The sequence below is a fragment of the Colias eurytheme genome, chromosome 3 (assembly GCF_061535395.1).
Source record: "Colias eurytheme isolate Ceu_HAF_F1 chromosome 3, ilColEury1 Martin Lab GWU primary, whole genome shotgun sequence".
Classification (NCBI taxonomy): domain Eukaryota; kingdom Metazoa; phylum Arthropoda; class Insecta; order Lepidoptera; family Pieridae; genus Colias; species Colias eurytheme.
The window spans coordinates 11,531,474-11,557,483 of record NC_142982.1 but is presented as its reverse complement, the minus strand read 5'-3'; the positions used below and the strand labels follow the sequence as shown (position 1 = coordinate 11,557,483).

Below are 26,010 nucleotides of genomic sequence, written 5' to 3'. Positions count from 1 at the left end.
ACCCTCCATGGGTTTTTATCGTCCATATATTCCTTAATACTGTAATAGGCTCTCTGAACTAGTACATTTTTTATATAAGTTTTAAATTTAGAACTACTACGTTGTACAGTTTTGTTTACATACAACATTTAAAGCGGGAGTCGAAATTGGGGTTGGTTACACCAGTGTAACTATAACCAACTGCAGAAGACAAAATATCAATGTTTATGATGACACACGTTTCTTGATTGCAATAGTGATACAGTATGTTAAAATAAAACTATTATCAATCCTCAGGAAACTGCATAGCCACATTTATGACGTCACACGTTTCCAGATAGGAAATATATCAGAATTGAAAGTTACATTTTAATTAATAAATAGCTATCTCGAAGCAACTAAAGCCCACTTGGCTGCAATCGACATCGTTCAATATGCTAAAACTATTACGTTCCCGCAGAGGACGAAATAACCAGATTGCCCACTTCAGTTCTTCGAAACGGTAACGAGGAAAACTGCGAACTTGCTAATAAATGCGAACTAATTGAAGCGAATTATTAAAATGGTTGAACACACACAGATTCGAATAAAATTCAGATATAACCTTGGAACCGATGTTATTTGATCTTATCGTTTTATTGCTAAGTTTCCAGCGAGAATGGAATGATTCGGAGCGTTATGACCGTTCAAGTGTTTGCCTTTTGTTCTTTGTTTTGATTTAAATATATCAAAATACTAGCTTTCCGCCCGCGGCTTCGCCCGCGTTTTCAAAGTTCCCGTTCCCGTGGGATTTCTGGGATAAAACCTATCCTATGTGTTACTCTCTATACGTGTGCTTAATTTCATTGTAATCGGTTCAGTAGTATTTGCGTGAAAGAGTAACAAACACAGACACATCCTCACAAACTTTCGCATTTATAAAATTAGTAGGAAGTAGGAAGGATAGGATATTTAAACCTTAGTAAACAGATCAAGTCCGCTGAGTGAATTTTGTATAGTAAATATCGACTAGAGGTATTTATTTCTTGTACCTTTTTCCACCTTGAAGAATTTTTAAAAGGATTTTATAAATTATTCAATAGGATATTTATGTTTTTATACTTTCTCGAAATATAGCGAATACATTTTGAGCACATTAACCTCTTTATCAGGTCATTGTCTTTGTAAACGATATATTTAAAATTATCTTATGGCCATTTAGTAATATTTGACTCATGGTGGATGAATCAATTTTTCAACTTATGATAAAGCCAGTGTACTAATAGTGTGTAAAAGTAATGAGGTACTACTTAGTAGTATAAAAAATGCAAAATGAAACCTCCCGTTATGGATTCCTAACTGGATGATTAAGCGGTCAACAGTGCAGCTCGACAATCAGCGAATGCAAAGTAATAATTCTTTTTCAGGATAAAACATATACAGATTAAATGACTTGTGAATTAAAATTTGCGTTTTATTTCTCTAATTTGACATTGTTGTTTTATTTATCCTTTCTAAAACTACTGATTAATTATTAAACTTCGTGTCATAAGTTGAGATAGATTTAAAGCTTTTTTTTTAACCTTTTTCAGCATTAATTTGTCGTGTCACGCACAACTATTCTAAACCAAGTGGTCTTGCATAACACTAAAATCTGCAATTTACATATAACCAATACGCAGAAAGATTGGCATCACTCGTAAAACGGTCGTAAAGTAAAGCATTGATGTATCTCATCATGGATTTATGACGGAGTTTTGTGAAATACAGCAAAATACATTTTTAGAAAACATAAATATATATAAAATTTTATAAAGGACAGTTCGTGATGATGGATGATATAAGTTTCCTTTTTAAAGCTTACAGATTAAAATAGGCTAGAATTTTTAAGAAAAGGAATAATAACATGCGCGTTTAGTGGGTAAAGATTAACAATTTAGGGAACATCTTTGATGTGAGAAGAATAAAAGTTAGATAGCTCTATACGTTTTTAGATTTTTTAACACAATACAAATAACACTCCTTTCCTGTTAGGATTTCTCTAAAAAAATGCGATGATATTTTGACTTTGTAACCGCGAAGCGAATAAAAAACGTATAATGGAAAATATTGGGGTTGGAAAATACAGTACGAAATATACAAAAATATTCAAATAAAATGGGTACGAATGTTAACTGAGAGGACATGCCAAAATAGAGTACGGCTTTCCGAGGTTATATTGTTATAAAAATATTGCCAAATATATTGGTTTTTGAAACATGTTTCTTAGTGCAGGAAGTATTTTTAGTTGAGGACTTGTTCTTCTTGGTAGTGAGGTTTCTGGATATAAAATAAAAGAGACATTATTATTTTTATTTTGAAACGATTGTGGAATACTCTTTAATTTATTATTGTTACTAAATAAAAATATGTATGTTTAATGTTTATTCTTTGTAACTTTAAAGTTTTAAGTAAAGCTACACTTTTTTTTTGTTTATTCATTATAATTTCTCAGAAGGTCAAAGTTATAAATAATTTAGGTATAAGAATTTGAAAAAGCATTTTATCTACTGAAAACTTGACTCTATGTTAATTAAAATCTTAATAGATGTTAAACCAATGGAATAATAATATACACTACATAAAAACAGATATATAAAAAATATCGGGATTCTTTTAAACCGATTTCTACATATTTTTCAATAAAAATTGGTAGATAAAAATTGCGAAAGCAATCAAATTTAAGTCAACTTTTCGGTCAAAAATCAAACAACATCATTTCCTACGAATCGGCCTGTTTTATTTGAACCATAAAAGGTTTAATTTTGAAGTCGGTAAATAATTAACTTCAATTAACATTAACTGCGGTGTAAAGCTGGTCCCAAGTGGCAGATGGCCATTTATAAATAATGACACGATGTTCAATTATTTCAGAGACTTTGCAGTAATATTTGGCTGTTTTTGTCTAATTAACAAAATTATATTACATACATTATTTGTTACATATTTTATTTTGTTCTTAGAAAGTTCTTAGGAATTTCATTTGAATTTTCTTGTGTGTGAATGTGTGCGCGGGTGTGTGTGTGTGTCCACCTGTGTGCTTGTGCACGTGTGTATGTTTTTGTATATTGTGTTTGCTTGTGTGCACGAAAAAGTAAGTAGGTGTTCCATATCTTAATAAAAAAAAAATAATAATAATTTAATATTTTCAACTTATACTTTCTTTATACACAAATAGGTACAAACGGGTCTTAAAATATATTGTAGATAGTATAAATAATTGCGATTATTTTATTCTAAACTCTATCCCTCACAGGAAAATGTGAAGTAATAAATACGTAACCGTAAACCAAATCCTTGAGGGTTTAAAAATATATTGTCACGGTTAGATTTACATAGGACGCATACCCTACATATAAATCATCGGAAGACTTCAATAGAAGCACTAAATCGGTATATAGGCCGTTCCGAACATTCCGCATATATATTTCGTGAATACCTTTTTGTAATATAGAATGTGGGAATGGAAATGTGTGGTCGTTTTATAAATATTTTACTAGCTTTCCGCCCGCGGCTTCGCACGCGTTTTAAAAGAAAAACCCGCATAGTTCCCGTTCCCGTGGGATTTCCGGGATAATATCTATCCTATGTGTTAATCCAAGTTACCCTCTATATGTGTGCTAAATTTCATTGTAATCTGTTCAGGAGTATTTGCGTGAAAGAGTAACAAACATACACACATACACATACATACATCCATGCATCCATCCTCACAAACTTTTGCATTTATAATATTATAAGGATAGGATAGGATATAAATATTCGCATAGCTTTCGTAACGGGAAGCAAAATAAATAGTTTCAAGAAAAATATACGTTCTCATATTTTATCTAATAATACAGTGCGAAGTTTTAATCTTGTTATATCGGAGCAAGATATTATGTATCGATAGAAAGTTGAAGGATAGAGATTTATTGTATAAAGATGATTAATTATAAGTGCATGAAAACGTAATATAATATTCTGAATCTTACGTTGTTAAGAAGTTTATTATTATTACCTTCAAAAAACTTATCGAAATGTCGGTCTTGTTTATAACTTTTTTTAACCCTAAATTACTATCGTATGTATTTAATTTTATAATTTAAGCCACGCTACCTGTGTACCTATTCATATTATATTTAGTTATTTCTTTTAAATCTCTAAACCTGCAATCAGGCATTAAGAGCTATTACGCACTGTCGACCTGTCGCCGGCGACTCAGTCTCTCGGCGACCAAAACAGAGAAACTAGGGGCAGGAAACCAAGCCGAGCGACAGTATTCTAAGTACATTCGTGCTGAATCCCGTCCCTACAAGAGTCGCTACGACAGTTGCTTGCAGTGCGAACGCTCCTATTTGAAGCCGTGCTTCTATTGGTCGCCGGCGACCGCCAGTCGCCTGTGCGTCGCCACAACGCGGCGAGTCGCCGAGTCGCCGGGACGACTGACGACTAAGAGCTATTACGCACTGTCGACCAGTCGCTGGCGACTCAGTCGCCGGCGACTGTGACTTACTATAGTTTAAATAGGGGCTTGCGCACTGAGTCGTCAGTCGTCCCGGCGACTCGGCGACTCGCCGCGTTGTGGCGACGCACAGGCGACTGGCGGTCGCCGGCGACCAATAGAAGCACGGCTTCAAATGGGAGCGTTCGCACTGCAAGCAACTGTCGTAGCGACTCTTGTAGGGACCGGATTCAGCACGAATGTACTTTAGATACAATCAAGATAATATAATTTAATAAAGTTAATTTAAGTACTAGGTAGGTTTCTATATGGACCCCATACGGGTAAAAGCCTCCCCCAAAGAATGCCACTTGTTCCTGTCTTGGGCTGTGTTCAGCCAATTTCCGCCAGCAACTGCTACTATTTCGTCAGCCCATCTGGCCCTTGGTCGACCCCTTGTCCTGGTGCCTCTTGGCCCCGACCATTTCACTGACCTGAGGGTCCATCTTCCGTCTTTGTAATTCACAATTATTCAGGTACAATTCCTCACAATTTCTATTCCTATAACTCACAAACGATCGACCTATAAAAACAAATATACCAATTGTAAATAAAAACTACGACTAATCCAGTATACAGTACGATTCAACATCAAAGCCGAACTCACAAAGAACTTTTGCTATGTTAATAGATGTAGCCTGAAGAACAAAATGGTATCTCAAAAGAATCCCTAACACGCCTTTTCGATACAAAGGAACGAGATAAAGGATCAACAGATATGTACTGTATGAATGCAGTATGTAAATTTGCGTCCAGCGCTGAATACGTGGCTAAGCTAGATTTAGTGTGGTACAATTTTATGAATTTTAATAGATACCTTTGTGTTATATTTTTAGGGTTATTTCAAACTCAAACATTACTTATTCAATTAGACTTCTTATAAAAGCGCTTTCGAACCGTCATAACATTTTTTAACATTTATCACCGATTCGGAAAGCATCTATGGAGAAGAACCGGCAAAAAACTCCATAGTTGCTCTTTTAAAATCATGTCAATATTATAATTTAGTTTTAGGTAGTAATATGTAATAATTAAATTATGGATATCAGCCTAAGTATGGTAATACTAGCTGTGCTCCGTAGTTTTACCCGTACTCCGCTCCTTTTGGTTTTAGCGTGATGATATAAAAACAAAAATGTTCCTCGGTAAACGGGTTATCTAACACTGAATATTTTTTTTGCCGCTGGGGCAAAAAGGTTCTGGAATGGAGGCCACGAACTGGACGACGAAGCGTGGGACGACCTCCCACAAGATGGACAGACGAACTGGTCCGAGTGGCAGGGAGCCGCTGGATGCAGGCCGCCGGTGACCGGTCGTACTAGAAATCCTTGAGGGAGGCCTTTGTCCAGCAGTGGACGTCCCACGGCTGAAACAACGACGACGACGAATAATTTTTCAAATCAGATCCGTTGTTCCTAAGATTTACGCGTTCATCTAAACAAAAAACCGTTTAAAAAAACTGTAAACTTTAAAGTTTTAGTATAGATTTAAAAATTATATCAAATTTCCTTTTCAGATCTTCTATGCAGAAACTGTTTTTGGAACCGGTATGACTACCGGTTTGTGTTTATTTATGTATATCGACGATTCAAAAGCACTTCTGAAGGAAATCTTTTAAAATTATCATATTATTTACTAGTTTATGTGCAATTTGATATTCTAATGTATCGAAAAATGTTATAAATTTAAACATCTTGCCTACTACTAATATTAGCCCGGATAAAAAGTAGTTGTAAATGTCATGCAAAAATGTGTTGTTTTCGCGTAGGTACACGCACAAAAGAAATCAAAATCCATTGATTCTCACAAACTTATGCGTTTATAGTATTTATTTATTTGGAAAATACACAGGTACAATTACAAAAATGATAGCATAGCATTATCGGAACATTAGGTATTTAAATCTAAATTGCACCCTCAACGTCTCTATGTGTACACATTAAATACATAAATAACAAATCAGAAAATACAGCAAGCAGTTATCCTAACAACTGCTATTAATTAGATAAAATTAAAATTATTAGTAGGAAATAGTTTTTGTTTCATTTAAATTCTTGAATATTATCGCTTCATCTCAAAGCTCGGTACAATCACACATCTACGTGATGACTCAGGCATTCAGATCAGCATTCTAGACAAATTCCCACTCAGGTGTGGCATTTCACAGACCTCTATATAGGTGATTAAGGTATGCGTGAATGGATTGGGTGTTTGTTTGTTTGTTTAACATATTATTTAGTGTTATATTCATCTATATGATGATTTAATAGCTGGAAAGCTAAAAAAATGTGGAAACTCACGGTTTCGTTTTTGAAAGAAAAATCCGCATAATTCCCGTTCCTGTGGGAATTTCGGGATTAAACCTATTCGAGTTATCCTCTTTGTGTCTACCTTAATTTCATAAAAAAACGGCTGAGCAGTTTTTGCGTGAAGGAGTAACAAACATAAAAATATAAACATGCAAACCTTCGCATTTACAATATTAGTAGGATTTATTAATTTATAAAGCCAATAATAGGTTTATCTTGTATAAGTTTGTTTGTCATTAAACTTCTAAAACAGCTGGACCGATATTAATGAAATTATTTATGTCTTCGGTTTCCAATGGTTTAGCTTTACACGTCGCACGCGAGCAAAGCCGCGGGCAATAGTGTATGTGTTTATTTAATGTTATTTATTTTTTATTTACATACTAGCTTACCGCCCGCGGCTTCGCCCGCTTTGTCTAAAACCTAATAAATTATATACTAAAACCTTCCTCTTGAATCACTCTATCTATTAAAAAAAACCGCATCAAAATCCGTTGCGTAGTTTTAAAGATTTAAGCATACAAAAGGACAGAGGGACAGAGAAAGCGACTTTGTTTTATACTATGTAGTGTTTTTTTTTTAGTATTTTGACGATGTACATAGTAAAGCTGAAGAGTTTGTTTGTATTTAAGAAAATTTTACCAATATTGAAAATATTATATACCATACAGGAAGAGATATTTAGTAGTATGTATTATATGTGTAATTAACTGCAAAGTACACCCAATATGGGTAAGATTAAAGATAGTCAAACAACGCTACTGTTACGTTCATAATAAGTTCTTCAGCACGAGGCATAAATTTCGACAAACATTTGCTCGATGATAGTCATCAACTGTCAATCGCATATTTAGCATGTTTGCGTTTTATCGCCATTTCAGAACATTCTGGAATATTAACCGTATTTTGATTTAATTAAACGAGAATGTGTGTTATTTATCTATCAGTTTATTACACACAATACTCTCTTTAGATTCTATAAAAATATCACTAATTTTCTTTTATTTTTTTTTGTCGTTAGGGAAGCGCTTGACCACAATCTCGCCTAATGTGTCGCTGAGATGTAGTCTAAGATGGTACGCGCTTCCCTAGAAGGTACCTGTTCACTCTACGCTTGAACTATTGTGTGTTAAAACACGATTCACATAATATACGAATACTACGTAGTCTATGATATCTTAAAGCAATATTATTTCCAGTGTGAGAAAGTGACGGCGCTAGACAACCTATATAGCTCTGTCATTTTTCCATTGTAAATAATACCTACTGCTTTAATATCATGGTAACCCCCTGTTTCCTCGTTATAATAGAAACAAAAGTTGCGATCGTACACACACGTTTATACAACTGTGTTCACATTATTTTTGGCGCGTAATCGTTCCAAGAAAGGGATCACAAAGTCCCCATGGAGATTAAGGAAAAAACCATACTTAATGGACACACGAAGCGTCTTCCGAAATCAATTAATGCAACCGACATGAAATACATCCGCCCCAAACCTCGAGAGACATCACGTTGGATATACCCAATAAATCCCAAGTGAATCCTGATAATATCCTAGTTTTACTTAAATGTTTCAACGACTTCTTCCTTCTTTGTTTTCTTCTTTCAACAACTTTTTGCTTAACTTGACTACACCTCTATCAACTACGCATGAAAAAAAAGAAGTAGCGAAATATTTTGAAGTGAAACTTATTAGAGTAAAATTTCAATGTCACTTCGTGGCAATATCGTCTTTGAATCTTAGGTACGAATGAAGTTTCACTTCTGACACGTCTGCTCGGCATAAACGCTCTTTTTTCAAAGTACACCAAACTACAACAATGCCATCGAAAAACTGAGCCTCAAATAAAATCCTAGTCTACAATGTACAATAGCATTCAAACATACACGCTTTCAATTAATCCCATATAAATCGAGGGTTGAACAAAACTGGAACACCAGTGTCTGCCCTCTATTGGCCAAAGGGATAAACCGCATATACATATAAAAGAATGGTCTTATAAATTGTGCATTCATCGACGTATCTGGTGTTTACAAGAACAATACGCCTGGAATGTATGTAAATGGGCGCTGAATAGACTCAGCCAGGGCCGGATTATGGGGCTTCAGTTAATATATTGGATTATCTATAAAACTAGCGCAATTGTTTTCGAACTTTTTCAATGGTGTCGTGAGTGTTGTAGTATTTTTGTTGTTACTAAAATTTCGATTTTTTTACTACGTAGTAGTTTTTGAGGATAACCAAATTGTTATCTATTTTTCTATTTTTCAAAATTTTCAAAATTTACTCATCGCCACAAATTTCAATTTATTCACAAAATATTTTCACAAAATATTGAAAACATTTATACTTTCAATCCATTCTCAATTCAATTATACTTCAATTAAGTGCCGATTAACAGGAAAGCTTCTAGAATTTAATTATAACACAGCCTCAAGAATAACCCTCCTTTCTAGCCTTTTTAACCGACTTCAAAAAGAAGGATGTTCTCAATTCAGCCGGTATATTTTTTTTTCTTTAATAACACACCCCCAGGGATTTCCTAATACATACTTCCGCAAATCCGGCTCTGTCCAACCTAGAAGTGAACAAGCTCAGAATGCCTCAATGAGATTGCAAATTGTTTATCTATACGGGACAGGCACTTGAGATGCACCTCGCATACCGTGACGTAAGCTTGGCGGGTTTGTACTTTCTAATAATGCATACTAATGTTATGTAGTATTGTGTGTGCATTGAAGGCTTAGGAAGGCTACCTACTTACCTCTACGAAGAAAACAAGCTTTATTGCAAAATACTTCAAACTAATTACATTCACATAAAAAATAATACAATAATAGCTGTGCTGTCTAGCCTGATGGAAAGTGATCAACGTCGTCCTATAAACCTTTAAAGATAAAAGTTCTTCCTATTCAAAAATATTAGGAACTTATTACTAATATTTTTTTTGTATTCCTACTAATATTTTTTAATATTCGCTTTCTAAAGGAAATATTTAGTTTTCTATATACCTATTTTAAATATATTATTTTCACAGATTGCCACATACAAATAGTTGTTCCAAGATCTGATTTCGAATCTGATTTCGTAGTCAAATACCAAAACTCGATCCATAATTTTGTCATGTCCGTTTGTCCATTTATTCGGCTGTCCGAGTGCCACGCAATTTAAAGAGACTATTGGCTCTACGAATGAATTTGGTTCAGATTTTTTTATATGCTTTTTTATACCAGAAAAATTAGGACAGCGATAAAATGTGGTTATGTTATCGTAAGACAAGCTTGTTTATAACGTTTTTATGTATATTCTGTATTCATACGGCTTTTTGTATAACAATGACAAATATTTTTTATTGGATTCTTAGTCATTTAGGTATGGGGGACCTAAAACCAACTAAATATGATCTATTTTATGATATTAAGGGTTCTTTTCACAACTATTTGTACTTGACAATTTTGTTTCCTTAAGCCAGCTACTCACGTTCCTGCCGCAGGGGCAATATTAGAACAATTTCGGTTGCACGACGGTCGGAGCAATTTTTCTGTTCTCTAAGGTGCTCCTGCTTGCCTATACACATTTAACAATTAAGGAGCCAATATTGCCCCTGCGGCAGGGACGTGAATAGACTGCTAGAATAATGTATGAAATTGTAAAGACGCTACAAAAACGACTTCCATAATACACTCACACACACTCAATTGCACTCACGCACACACACGCACAGTGCACACGACTTATTTATACTCGTCCAAATAATATGTTATAGAGTTATGAGGAAATGAAATTTATGTTCATTTTAAAAACATTTGAACTAATTTAAATTATTATAAACAAATTAAGATGCACCCCACACGCGTTTTAACAAGCGGGACATTATCTCGAACAGTATTACGTTAAAATAATTTTCTTTGTGAAAGCTCGTTTAGATAGTTTCCTTTTATTCGTAATTCACGTTTCTGGCTTTTGTTGTTACGTGTTCTGAATATTCTGCTTATAATTTTCCTCCGTTATCGCTTTAAAACCATCAATTTAGGAGTTGAATTTTGGCCTTTATTTAAATTACGCTCTGTTATTAAATTAATTATAAAACGATCATAGTGTTTTTTTAATGAACATCAGGACTATAATATAAAATCAGGTGGATTTATTTATTCTAAAACACAAACACAGTTTATACCTACTATGTTCCTTTGTTTATTTAATTTTATTCCATAGCAACGACATCACTACAAAGTATAAAACAAAGTTGCTCTCTATGTCCCTATGTATGCTAATCTTTAAAATTACGCAACGGATTCTGATAGAGCTTTTTAATAGAGTGTTCCATGAGAAAGGTTTTAGTAGGTAAATAATTTATTAGCTTTTAGACAAAGCAGACGAAGCCACGGGCAGAAAGCTAGTATTTCATAAAACATACATTAACTTCAGTAAATATTTCACGACAAGTAATTCAAATACAACAATACAGCTTATAAGCCAATTGACTTCAAGTTATAACAAGTTAAAGTTCGCTCAAGTTGCAACATCGATTTAACTTATTACTTATACTTCAAGAAATGTTACTCGCATGTCGTCTTGTGATGCTAATGTATTGAATTTACAATTTATAACTATTTGTGCTTTATGTGTATGTATGTTTATTCCGTTCTTCCAAACTGCTGGACAGATTTTTTATGGTTTACTAGCTTCTTGCATGCGGATTGGCCCGCGTAGTCAAAAGGAAGTTCCGCTTCCGTGGGATTTCCGGGATGAATACTATTCTATGTCTTATCTCAGGTTTCAAGCTATCTTTGTACCAAATTTTGTCCAAATCGATTTAGTCGTTTAGGCGTGAAGGAGAGACAAATAGATAGAGATATTGCATTTATATGCTACTAGAGGTCCGCCCCGGCTTCGCCCGTGGTACATATTTCGCAATAAAAGGTAGCCTATGTCCTTTCTCGGGTATCAAAATATCTCCATACCAATTAATTGGTTTATGGTTTTTAGTTTAGGCGTGATTGAGTAACAGACAGACAGACAGAGTTACTTTCGCATTTATAATATTAGTACGGATTAGGATAAATGGATCCCTGCATATTATCATAATTATACTTTTGTATCCATTAAGTGAATCTATAATCTAAAATATAGATACATATCCCGCAAAAAATCGTTGGAAATTAATTTATTTTTGTTTCGCTTAACCCTAACTTTTGTTAAATAAAAATAACCTAAAGCTCCAAAATAAAGTGCGTAATAACGTCGGCTTTTAAGAGATTATCTGTTAATCCTTCAAAATAAAAAATAATGTTTTATTACTTTTCCGATTAATGAAAATATGTTTATTTATATCTTTCTTATATATAAAAATGAATCACAAAATGTGTTGGTAAGCGCATAACTCGAGAACGGCTGAACCGATTTCGATAATTCTTTTTTTATTATATTCCTTGAAGTACGAGGATGGTTTTTATGTAGAGAAAACGTAAACATGTACCACGGGCGAAGCCGGGGCGGACCGCTAGTAATAAATAGAGATGAATTCTATTTCGTAGTAGTTGTTAGTAATGTATTAACGTATTAAAATATGTGTCAATTTATAAATTGACTGTATATTTCTAATATTCAATATTTCATATTTTTTATTATTTTAAATAATGAACTCTCTTTCTTACGAATCCATATTAATAATACATTCCATTCCATCCATAATTAATGTACAGTGTAATTTAACACTAGAGCGCACGCGCGGGGGACATAGGTCACCCACTGCTATATATTGCTAAATATTTTTTTAAAGAATCGTGCTTGAGTGTTGTTGTCCAGGTATTCCCCGACTACCAATCACCGGACATTTTAGCAGCGTGTCAGCTTCCTTGGTGCAACGAAGTGTACTCTGCGAAAATATAAAAGTACATGGGTGACGCATGTCCCCCGCGCGAGCGTTCTAGGAAGTTTTTGAAATCATACAATTACGAGTGAAAATCAAGTATACCGCTTTTATTTTTTACTGCTCTTATGATCAATTTATACTTTTAAGAAATTATTAATATAATGGGTAACTAAAATCGGATTAAAATACTCATATTCGAGTGCTAGGACATACTTATTTTTTATTGAAAATAAAATGTTATTGGATAAGAACAACTTATTCTTAAACTTTATAATTAGATGATTATTTTTACCAAATTTGTAGTTTCCAAAGTAAAAAAAAAGTGATTGATCACAATAAGTAAAAAATCAGTTACTTTTCACAGAGGTTTATGTTTAGCTCATAATTTAAGTAAAATGAGAAAATATTTTAAATATTTTTTTTGTTTCATCACTTAAAATGATGAAACAAAAAAAATACGTCCAATACGTCCAACTCGGACGTCTACGTTCCGATCCTTATTCGGTGCATTCTGGCGTAAGTCAGGGCAGCACCTTAGGACCTACTCATTTCTTGGTCATGGTAAACGACCTTCCTAATGTACTAAGATCAGCCCAATGTCTCATGTTCGCAGATGACTTAAAACTATTTTTAACTATCGAATCTTATTCCGATTGCTTATCTTTACAAAATGACATAATAAATTTGACTTCTTGGTGCCATGAAAATCAATTAGAATTTAATATTTCAAAATGCAACATAATGACATACACTCGCTCGCGTTCACCTATTGTATATCCATACAGCTTAGAAGGCACAATGCTGCGCAGAGTCGACCACATCCGCGATTTAGGAATACTTTTTGACAAAACGTTAACGTTTAATGAACATATTGAGGCTGTGTGTCAAAAAGCGTACAAATCCCTCGGCTTTATCGTACGGCAATCGGCGAGGTTTCAGGATAGAAACACTGTCGTCGTATTGTACTCGGCCTACGTACGCAGTATATTGGAATACAATGCAATAATATGGAGCCCTCACGAAAAGAAATACACTCTACTGCTTGAGAGGGTTCAAAGAAAGTTTGCTCGTTATTTGTATTTAAAACTTTACGGATATTATCCTTACATGTATCCATCTCTTTTCGTAATAGGCATGGTTGGCTTAAATACACTTGAATTGAGACGAAAACTTGCTCTCTTAATTCACTATTACTTATTATTAAATAATCGCGTCGACAATCCTGTCGCTTTGGGTATGTGCGGGTTGTGGGCGCCGCCTCCCGGCGTGTCGCTGCGCCGCCGGCCGTTGTTCGGGGAGGCCTGTGTGCGGACGCAGGCGGCCGGCACCGCTCCGACACACTCGGCCCTTCATCTGTTAAATCGTGTGCTAGCCTCCGATGCCACAATTGACATTTTTGCTAGCAGTACAAATACTGTCCTAGACCTCTGTATCAGGTACTTGGATGCACATAGTATGTAACTCCATTTTGTTTGTATTTTTGTTAACATATTGTTACTAAATTCTATCATCTATGTATGCTTTGGTATTATTACTGTAAGTACAAAGAATGATTCTGTTTCAATAAATAAATAAATAAATAAATAAATAAAAATAAAGTTGATTCATAAATAAGTACTTCGTTTACTTTTTAAACTACGATTTTATGAAAAAAATCGTGCGTCGTATTGGGTGACATATGTGACCCACGCGTGCACTCAAGGAAAATTTTAGGCGCGAGCGCTCTAGTGTTAATAAAAGCTGTTTTATTATTTGTTTTATTTATTCATTATTAATTATAGACTACAAACAGACGACACTGCCTTTCATTTCATTTCAGGCCGAATTTAGTTCAATATATGAAAAATATAGTATCATCAGAATTTTAAAACCACAGACCAATTAAAACTGCTATTCCATCAGAACCAAGCCATATCCCATTGCATAGAGCAGTGAATCAAATTAACGATCGGCTGCGTCAATATTTTTTAAAAGCAAGCTACGGCCCGTTAATACTAAGCTTCATGCTATGGCTTAATTTAAAAGCGAAATAGTATTTAATTCTATTCGTATTTCCCATCTCTTTCTATCTTTTGGCAATGTCATTGTTGTAAGTGAGATAACCTCCTTTTTCATTTTGGGCATCGAAAAAAGCTTAGAATCTGGCAGTTATTAATGTGGAAGTAAGAAAATGTTTGAAACCTGGATCAGGAGCATCAATCATTCTTTCCTATTGCCCCTTGTTCGTGCTTTCTCTCTACGCCTTCTTCTTCTTTACGCCTTATCAAGAACACTAAAATTGGTCAAGCCGTTCTCGAGTTTCACGCTTACCAACTCATTTGGCGATGACTAAACAATCTTGACTTCATACAATATTATGTTAAGTGATGAAAATCTATCATTATGCTCTATAATAATAATAAAAAAAACATAATATCATCGCCATTTATTTATCAAGAGTTTTAATTCCCATCAAATTACAGGAATTCATACATAAACTGAAAACAACCATCAAAATCAATCCGTATTTGCCGAAGAACACCACGTACAGTCTAATTCTGAACTCTTCTAGTTGAAATTAATAATCTTAAATAATTATTATCTATAATCTTCTCACTTCGCCCATACTACGATAAACGGATGTAGCAATAAACAAAAGGAGATAATTGCTTATCTGTCCATGAGTTTACGACGCGTTTTATTGTGCAAAGAAGACCCGACCCATTGTTCTGAACTGATTACATTATACGCTCTCAGGTTTTATTTTAATAAGATTGTACATTTGACGACGCGGTTGGCGCACTGGTAAAGTAACTGCCTACTGAGCCGACGGTCCCGGGTTCGATCCCCGGTCAGGGCAAATATTTGTGTGATGAACTCAATTATTAATTGTTCTTGGGTCTGGGTGTTATCTATATAATATGTATTTATTAATTAATATTATCTGGTCTGGGTGTTATCTATATAATATGTATTTATTAATTAATATTATATTTATCGTCGCCTAGTACCCACAACACAAGCCTTAATTGAGCTTACTGTGGGACTAGGTCGATTTGTGTAATAATGTCCTAAAATATTTATTTATTTATTTATTTATGCTTGTACTAGGTTTCCGAGGCCCGCTTGGTTACGGGAAATTCCTGTGGGAATGAGATTATGCGGTAAAAAGGAGCTTATATCATTATCCTTATCAGCCACTAAACTATAATATCTAGTCACAAATATTATACCACTAGCTGTTGCCCACAATTTTGTCCGCGTATCACTTGATGGATATCCTTCCTGCATATCCCGTCTTCGTGCGGACTGATAAAGATAAAAATTTCATACATCTTATTGAAAAAACTGAACATTTTCTGAAGTAATCTGATTTAATGCGCAATTATCAAGATCGATAATCTTCTAGAAACTATAGGAATCTTAATTAAATTCGGATGAAAAAATGAATGGATAAGAATGAATGAAGAGAAAAATATATAATAAAATGGCCTACTATGATTTGAGTATAAATATTCAGTTGAAATTCCAAACCTGGGTGCTTTCCATAACATCTAAAAGCAGTTTTATTTCCAGTGCAAGAAAGTGATGGCGCTAACGACCTATCTCCTTCCTTGTCTATGTTTATTTTCGACACTATAATTGCGCTGCTTTAAGACATCATGGTCCTCTTAGTAAATAAGTCAGCATCATACAATATTAATACAAAATGGCAAAAACAGATTTCCATTAGCAAAACCTAATCTCGTCTACTGGGATGTGCAATTAATCTCACAGGCTGTGTCTTCATAATTTAGCTTGCGCCATTTGCATGAACCAAACAAGATTTATGGAAGTGCATTCTAAAGTATAATCGCTCTGTGGAACAGAGACCGGATCATATAAATTTCAACTGCGAGGACGTTTGCATCGTTTGGAAAAAAGGATTTTGTGAATAGTAGTTGAGGTTATAGTTAAATTGGCTTGTATATCTATACTTAATGAAGAGTTTGTTTGTTTGTTTGAACGCGCTAACGTCGGGAACTACTGGTCCGATTTGAAAAATTCTTTACTACTGTAAATTATTAAGTTAATATCCACAGACTATATTAATCAACCTATAAACGATTCTTTGAAAATGCTCAAAAGTTATTTTAAAAAGTGAAGAAGTTACATCTAAAAAATCTCGATCGTTCAGTTACATCAGTTGAAAGACTCAATTTTAAAGGAAATTTCCTTAAGGGCCTTTTTTTCAATGCTTGGATAAAACTTGGATAAAACTTATCCATCCAATAAAGTATTACACGATAAAATTAAAATGTCACGTAAACTGTCAAATACGGGCAATAAGAATACGTTTTTAAAATGGTAGTTTTATACATTATTCGACGAATAAGTTTTAACCAAGGATTGAAAAATTATCTCTAAATATAATTGAAAGCAAGCCTCTTGGCTTTATTCCTTTGGTTGGATATAGGTACATTAAACCCCGTGTAATAGAAGAATTCATAATAACACGCGCGGTTGGCCAAAATCGTTTAAAACGAATTTCCCAATAAATCTGTTAAAGCGAATGGATATTGGAAAAAATGTTTCTTCGTAAAATAGAAGTAAAATGGTAATATTCTGACTTTTAACTTTTCGTAGTTATTTATTTTTGGGAATGTGGGTGTGAGTTTTGAATTGATGATTGATTGTTTTTTTAAATTACTTGATATTGGAAAAGCTTAAATCTTTGAATTAAATACCAAGTTACTTATAGATGTATACTTACACTTACACGTTGTTTGTTTGTCTAAATGAGTGTTGGTATTTTCTTTCATAGCATCTTACTGGTAAGCTACTAAAAAAATACCTTCTACTTTTAACTCTACTGTTTACTTGATATAAGAAAACTAGCTTTCCACCCGCAGCTTCGCCCGCGCAGTCAAAGAAAAATCCGCATAGTTCCCGTTCCCGTGGGATTTCCGGGATAAAATCTATCCTATTTCCCGGGGTAAAAAGTAGCCTATGTCCTTTCTCGGGTATCATAATATCTCTATACCAAATTTGATCCAAATTGGTTCAGTAGTTAAGGCGTGATTGAGTAACAGACAGACAGACAGAGTTACTTTCGCATTTATAATATTAGTATGGATTTAAATATGAAACAGTTAATAAATTCCGTATATTTGCATTTTAATCAAAATTTTAATAAACATTTTCTATATAATATTTTATTATATATTTTTAACCAGAATACCAAAAAATATATCGTAGTTGCCTAAGTAAATATTCTGATGTATCCAATACCGAAAGAGCCACGTCATAATAAATGTCTCCTACACCTCTATACTGTCAGACAAAAAATACTGATAGGATTCCGTTAGATACCTTATCGTCTATACATAGAGCCTACTTAAGCCTTATAATACCGCGGGAAAACTTTCCAAATCGCTCGGGGAGTGAAAATCCCAAATTCTTATGGTTCTGTCACATAGAATGCGATTTTAGCGCGTCAGAGTGCTAACCGGACGCAATATGACGTCGAGCTATGTTGTACTACGTGTTCAGTCAAACAAAAGGCACAACTCTCCCACGTGCGTTATGTACCTACGCTTCAGTAATGCATCGTATTATTATATAGCACAAGTCAGCGTTGAAGCGTGGCGTCAAGTATAAGCTCTAAGGCGCTATGTAGGTGTTCTATCTGTAAGAGCAATTAGCGCACAGTATTATACAAATCCAGCGTCAAAGCTGGTGTTAGGTTAGCGTTCTGTCGTGCGCCCAGTACGCGTTATATCTGGCAAAGTCAACAAAGGATTTGGCATATAAAATAGTTAGCTCTGATTGACGGTACGTTACCGCGAAGTTCAACACAATTCGGCGTCTGGTTAGCGCTCTGACGCGCTAAATTCGCGTTCTATCTGACAAAGAATTTACATTACCGGAAGGATCTGTTGTCCGTGCACAAAGGGACTGTGTACTGTCGCTGTCATTTCAATGTACCATCGCGAGATTAAGAGTTTTGCACTCGACTGTACGGATTGATAATGGGATTAATTTTGAGTTTGGTTTGTAGAGTGATATTGTAATCGTTCTTTAGCGATATTGGGTAAAATATTTTGTGAAAGACATTGTTCTATAATATTAGATATGGCTATGTACATAAATGTATCAATTGACCCGGTAAATGTTGTTCTGCCAGTGCACCACAATTACTGAGAAGAGATATACATTCAGACCTATTCTTAGAACTACTGAAATATGAATAAAAACATCATATTAATCGGTCAAGCTGTTTCTGAGGAGTTTGGCTACAAACACTGTAACACGGGAATTTTATATTGGTAGGTTAAGTTTTCAAGATATACCTAGGTATGAAGCTCCCGCCTATATTTTACTTTACATTTTACTAAATAATGTAAAAAATAAAATCCAGACCCATTAAAGCGAGTCTATATTTAAATTTTAAAGGTTAAACATGATTTCGTTAAAATTATAAAACACAGACTTGATTTTTTAAATCGTTATTTAATTTTATAGTAACAGACGATGATGAAAGGTTTACTTTGTCCCACCCATCAAATAATTTAGATACAATTTTTTAAAGAATTTTCATTAAAATTGTTTGATCATTATAATATTGAAAACTAAACAATCGAAATTACTTTTCTTTGCTTTAAACCTGGTTATTATAATATACTAATTTTATAATATATTAAATAATAATATTTTATTTGTAAAAGTACTAGTATAGTATTTTATTATCTGTGGTAAAACCTTTGATCTAAATACCAACAGCCTCTTATTTCTAATTCACAGACACGATCTTGTAAATGACTTTGAAACGTAGTCGTTACATGTTAATAAATTATTCATACAAATATGATAAGATATATCTACAACGTTTAATAGGTTTACATGTAGAGAATGAAGACATAACACATTGTAAGTGGTTTAACTTGATCGTGTATTTACACCCTTATGGTAGCGTAATAAATTCAGGAACTATGAGAAGTACTTATTTTTGTTTTGTTAATTGCAATTTATTAATATCGTTTGTGTTATTAATGTCCAATTTTTTAAGGATACAAAAATTATATTGGAGGCTTCTCACCCACTTTTGCTTGAGAGTTTTTAGACAAATAAAATATTTCAAACATTAGGTACTAGACAATAATTTTTAAAGCAGCTTCACATATTTGTTAAGTTTACAGAAATATGTCCTATCGTGGCTATCTTAAGACTCTTGTTCTGTAGAGAAAAACATTGATTGCATGTGTTTGAACTACAAAACTGCTGAACCAATGCGTAAAATTCTTTCAAAAATCCATATCTTTATATCAGAATTTTTTTAGGTGTCCAGACAACCAGACTTTGTTGGTATTTTCTGTTTATTGTATTTGTATTATCTGTATTTATTTTCCATGTTCGTCAAGTTTCTATCCTTCTACTTTATTTCCCTTTATCAAGGTTCAATAAGGGCCGATTTTTCAATCCTTGGTTAAAATTTATCCGTCCAATAAAGTATTACACGAACATTTTAAAATGTCACCTGTAAACTGTCAAAAACGGACAATTAGAATTAACCAAGGATTGAAAAATCAGCCCTAAAAATATATTTTAACCCGCCAATGCAGTAATACGTTGTTATCACAGGTAATAAAGAGAGTAATTTAAAATGAACCACATTTCATTTCATAATTATTAATTTGTAATTAGCGCGGATTGTTCCCAACAATATAATGTAATAAAATAATTTCAGTACGAATGTATGATATCAATTTTTCAATTATAATCATAGAGGAAAATTTTCATCGGAATTTTCGTATGGGAAACTAATTATGAGAAACGGTATTATTCTATTGATATTGAATTTTATTTTTAATAATTAATAATATAAGTTATAAATTATATGTTGAAAAAGAATCTATTTATGTCGGCTTTCTTTTTATCTCAACTCAATAGCTCAAAAATCGATTCAGGGATTTAGCAGAGAAAGCGTTACTAACACGAATTTATTAATATTATAAATATAAATGCTATAGTGTTTTTGTGTGTTTGTCCTTTTTTCACGGTTTAACAGGGTAAAGGTAATTATGAATTTAGTCTGCAGATAGGTCATAGGACTAGATAGATATAGGCTTTTTACCACGGTATATAATTTCTATGAAAATTTACCTTTAAGCGGATGAAGCCGAATGGAAAAGCTTGTATAGCTATTATTCTATTAAAGATAGATATAAACTTCGCATAGGTACCATTTTAAAGGCTAGTCGTTGAAATGTCACCGACGCGTTTTCTGTTAACTGACAGGTGTCTGTCGATTTTGGAGCGAATTTTTGATGAAACGATTTCAGTTCGGGATTTTTATTTCACTGGAATGTACTTTTAAAGGTGTATCACGTATAATAAAGCCTTAAAATGTCATATGACTTTTAGTAGAAAGTGAGTGAGTAATATTAACTTTTAAAATATTAATTTTATATTTTCATAAGCAAACATTCAAAGAAATTAAAGACTGTTCTTTAGATATCATATTATATTATGAACGAGTTTCAAAATTAATAATTTGCTATGCTATATTATCCCAAGTTAATATGTCCGTCCGTTTTTTAGGGTTCCGTACCTCAAAAGGAAAAAACGGAACCCTTATAGGATCACTTTGTTGTCCGTCTGTCCGTCCGTCCGTCTGTCAAGACCCTTTTTCTCAGAAACGCGTGGAGGTATGAAGCTGAAATTTATATCAATTACTCAAGTCTACTGATGAAATTGTTAAAACTTTTAAAACATTAAATTTAAAAAAAAACATGTGATCTCTGGGGTATGTCTGTAAATTTAGTAAATAATATCATAGAAAACATTGCCAATCAACTGGCGTTTATATTTAATCAGTGTTGCGACTGTGGTATATTCCCTGAGTTACTAAAGTTTAGCAAAGTTATTCCTTTATTTAAAAGTGGTGACCAAGAAGACAGTGATAACTATAGGCCAATTTCCATATTACCAACTTTGAGCAAAGTCTTCGAGAAACTAATTTTAAACCAATTAAGTAGTCATTTTGCATCAAATGGTTTACTGCACGCCAAACAGTATGGTTTCACAAAGGGGCGCTCTACCACTGATGCCGGAGTAGCTCTTTTGTCACATATATACAAAGCATGGGAAAATTCAAAGAATGCTTTGGGGATATTCTGTGACCTTTCTAAGGCTTTTGACTGTGTAGAACATTCCACTCTATTACGGAAACTAAATTTTTATGGTATCAAAGGTTTAGCTCAGGATCTCATAGCTTCATATCTTCAGAACAGGGTACAAACCGTTGTCGTTAATGGAGAGAAATCTCGCGGTGCGCCGATTAACATAGGTGTTCCGCAGGGATCTATCTTAGGACCGTTTTTGTTCTTAGTGTATATTAATGACCTACCTTATTATTTGGAGGATATGTGTGAAATAGTACTGTTTGCAGATGACACCTCATTAATATTTAATGTGGATAGACATGACACAAATGTTGACGAAGTAAACTCTGCTCTTTTACGCATATCCAATTGGTTTAATACTAATAATTTACTATTAAATACAAAAAAAACAAATTGTGTAGAATTTATCCTCCCAAATGTAAAAAAGGTGAAAAGGAATATTATTTTAAACGGGGAGGTATTAAACCCTGTGGAATCGACTGTTTTTCTTGGTTTGACATTAGATGAGAAGCTTCAATGGGGGACCCATGTTACCACCACCGCTGCTAAGCTCAGCTCAGCTGCATATGCAGTTAGAAGAATAAGGCATCTCACCGATGAAGAAACGGCTAGATTGGTTTACTTTAGCTACTTTCATAGCATAATGTCCTATGGAATTCTGCTATGGGGCAGGGCTGCAGATATAGAAACTATATTTATATTACAGAAAAGAGCCATACGCTCTGTATATAATTTGCGTGCTCGAGACTCACTAAGAGATCTCTTTAAGAATACTGGTATCCTTACTGTACCGTCGCAGTATATATTTAATAATATTTTATATGTACACAATAACGCTTACTTACACACAAAAGTCGGAGATAGACATTGTTATGACACAAGAAACAGAAATAAAATTGAAATGCCATTTTTCCGGCTAGCTAAAGTTAAAAATTCATTTATGGGTCAAGGTATACGCTTTTACAACAGAATTCCTCATAATATTAAAGAGTTTAGTAGTTCTAAATTTAAAACTTATATAAAAAATGTACTAGTTCAGAGAGCCTATTACAGTATTAAGGAATATATGGACGATAAAAACCCATGGAGGGTTGTCGCGTAAAAACCACAGGACAGTTCTTTGGCATATTATGTTAATATAATTATTATAATGTTACATATGTAATTTGTAAAATTGTAAAACTGATATGATTAAAAAGAGCAACTATGGAGTTTCTTGCCGATTCTTCTCCGTAGATACTGCTTTCCGAATCGGTGGTAAATGTTAAAAATATGTACCTAATGACGTTTCAAAAGTGCTTCTAGAAGAAGTCTAATTGAATAAATAAATGTTTGAGTTTGAGTTTGAGTTTACTGTCCCTTGAAGCTGTGAAAAAATCAAACTTCTAAGCCAACGCAATCAAAAGATACAGCCGTTTATGCCGCAAATTTTCGACACTTGCAAGGGAATCAAAACCTACAGGGTGCTTCCCGTGAACTCAGAATCTTGAAATTTGGTACGAAGCAACGTCTTATAGCATAGATAAAGGAAAAATTACGAAAACCATAAATTTTTAGTTACATCACATAATATTTTTTTTTTTAATAATTTTAAACTTATTTGTACGGAACCCTCGGTGCGCGAGTCCGACTCGCACTTGGCCGGTTTTTTTAATATCAATCAGAAAAATTTTGTCAAATACCTATAAACAAAATTAAATACATGAAAATAAACTAATTATTGACAAAAATTCGATTCATAAAACAAACAGGGTCTACAATTGGCATAAATTACAAACAAAAAACTAAACATAGAACTAAATAAGGCACCTTCTAAATATGTATATTGTGTTATAAAGACGTTTACCTCAAAACATGCAGTCATAAGCTTTGTAACGGAGTTGCATTACTTTATATAGAAATATCTCAGCTTATAAAGTAAAACAGAAACTATGAATGATGCTTGATCACTTTACAAACTGATCTTCAACCTCTCTTTAAGCGTTATACTGCTGTAATACCGGGAATTAATTGTTTATTATCAGTATTTTATCACCCGACACCTTCAGAAGATACAAGGTAAAATATTGCAAATAAAAATAGAGTCTCCTTCGCCTTTACTTAATAATATGACTATCATATTGTTATGTTACGGATTATAACAATTTCTGTAAAAGTCTGAAATCATTTTAGGGTAAAAAAACATCGTCCAGTGATATATTGTGAAGAATTAATATCTGCTTCACATTAGATGACAGTGTTTTATCAAAAGTAATTAATTAAAACACTGAACATTGAAAATCATAATATACACTATTTGTGTTGGAATACCCTTGGATTAAAAATTAATTTCTACGCCGAATCATCATCCCAAAAAGTTTACCAGAATAGGGACATATATTCCGAACTACATCCAAAAATTTATCAGAATACGGACAGATTATGTACTTATCGCATTTGTGATAATTTCGGTCGTTATTGCACTGGCCAAATGCGCTCAATAGCACTCGTAATGATTGTAAACACGGCGCAATAATACGTTCATTTGTTAGGACATTACTCGTGTTCAATTTAATACGTTTTACATAATATTGTGTTTTATCTAGTAGAGACTTATTTTTACTTAAGAAACTATCTACTAACGTAATTAAATAATTAAGATAGGTATTTAGTTATTAATCACAGCAACCATTTGAACATTCTCCTTTAAATACTCAGTTTTTCTTATTGTATTGATTGATCTTTCAATCATCAAAGAATATTTGTTGAGGATGCGATCTAAAAATATTATTAAGTCACAAGTCGTTCAATTAATTAGAAATATTGACTCTTATATTTTTAGAGAAATAAGACAAACGTTGCGTAGGAAAAAAAGCAATTTTCTCTGTTGAACGCGTAATTTCACGTTCCGGCATTTATTTTATTTTTTAAATATAGATATGTAAAATCATAAATAAATAACACGTTTCTTTACACCATTTTACATATTAGTAAGCATAACATGCCTTACCATTTTACATCTACACGTGCTTCCAGTTCAATAATTCGTTGCCAACTAACTTTAAGTGAAGTCCCATGTCCCTTGGGATAAAAGGCAGATGCATTTCACACCTGTTAACGATCGATTTTCCGACAAGTACGTGATCAAAGTAATGTTCTGCCGTGGTTCTTCCAAAGCAAGATTTACTATAATCAGACCCCTTGTTAAAATTTGAGTCTTGTATCAAGTATGCGATAAGACTATATTCTAATCTATGTACTTATACATCTATACTAATACTAGCGGTCCGCCCCGGCTTCGCCCGTGGTACATATTTCCGTTTTCTCTACATAAAAACCATCCTCGTACTTCAAGGAGTATAATAAAAAAAGAATTATCGAAATCGGTTCAGCCGTTCTCGAGTTATGCGCTTACCAACACATTTTGCGATTCATTTTTATATATAAAGATTATAAAGCTGAAGAGTTTGTTTGAACACGCTAATCTCAAGAACTACTGGTCCGATTTAAAAAAATTCTTTCGGTGTTAGATAGCCCATTTATCGAGAAAGGTTATAAGCTATATATCATCACGCTACGACCAACAGGAGTGGAGCCACGGGGGTGAAACCGCGCGGAGCAGCTAGTATTATAAAAACCTGAAGAGTTTGTTTGTTTGAACACGCTAATCTCAGGAAATACTGGTCCGATTTGAAAAATTCTTTAGTTGTTAGATAGCCCATTTTATCGAGGAAGGCTAGATATATATAGGCTTCAAATCGGGGCCCATTTATCGAGGAAGGTTATAGGATATAATATATCATCACGCAAAGACCAACAGGAACGAAGCAATATGGGTGAAACCGCGGAGCACAGCTAATATGTACCTATATGAATTAATTACCGAAATATATTTGCTTTGCTGTTGCAAAGAACATGACGTTATAGCAAGCTTCTTGGTTATAGCACATTTAGTTGCAGCACAAAACCTCAACCCACCTAATAAATTTTTCATATAAACAGGTTGATTACAACGAACAGAGTAATTCATGCTAATCCTATCGCTGTTTGTTCCACGTACTGATCGGCTTACTTAAATGTTATTTGCTGTATCGGGCCTAGCGTGGGTTCATGTACTCCGAAATGCACATTTGAACTAAATTCCATTTGATGCTCATTAGTACTCAATGGCCAATGCTCATCGCTTGTGTAATTCAATCTGTGATGCTCTTCCTTGTTGC

At 33.7% G+C, this 26,010-nt stretch overlaps 1 protein-coding gene across 1 annotated transcript; it reads left to right on the top strand.

Moving 5' to 3' along the window:
• The first annotated feature begins 13,178 nt into the window (after positions 1–13,178).
• Positions 13,179–14,129, top strand: LOC149909995 (uncharacterized). The gene has a single exon (XM_090120214.1). It carries the CDS (start codon positions 13,227–13,229, stop codon positions 14,127–14,129), a length of 903 nt encoding a protein of 300 aa, XP_089976340.1. The 5' UTR covers positions 13,179–13,226.
• The last annotated feature ends 11,881 nt before the right edge of the window (positions 14,130–26,010 follow it).

What these genes read in the sequence shown, in the direction of transcription:
- LOC149909995 (XM_090120214.1), top strand. Translation starts at nt 13,227, where the DNA reads ATGGTAAACGACCTTCCTAATGTACTAAGATCAGCCCAATGTCTCATG.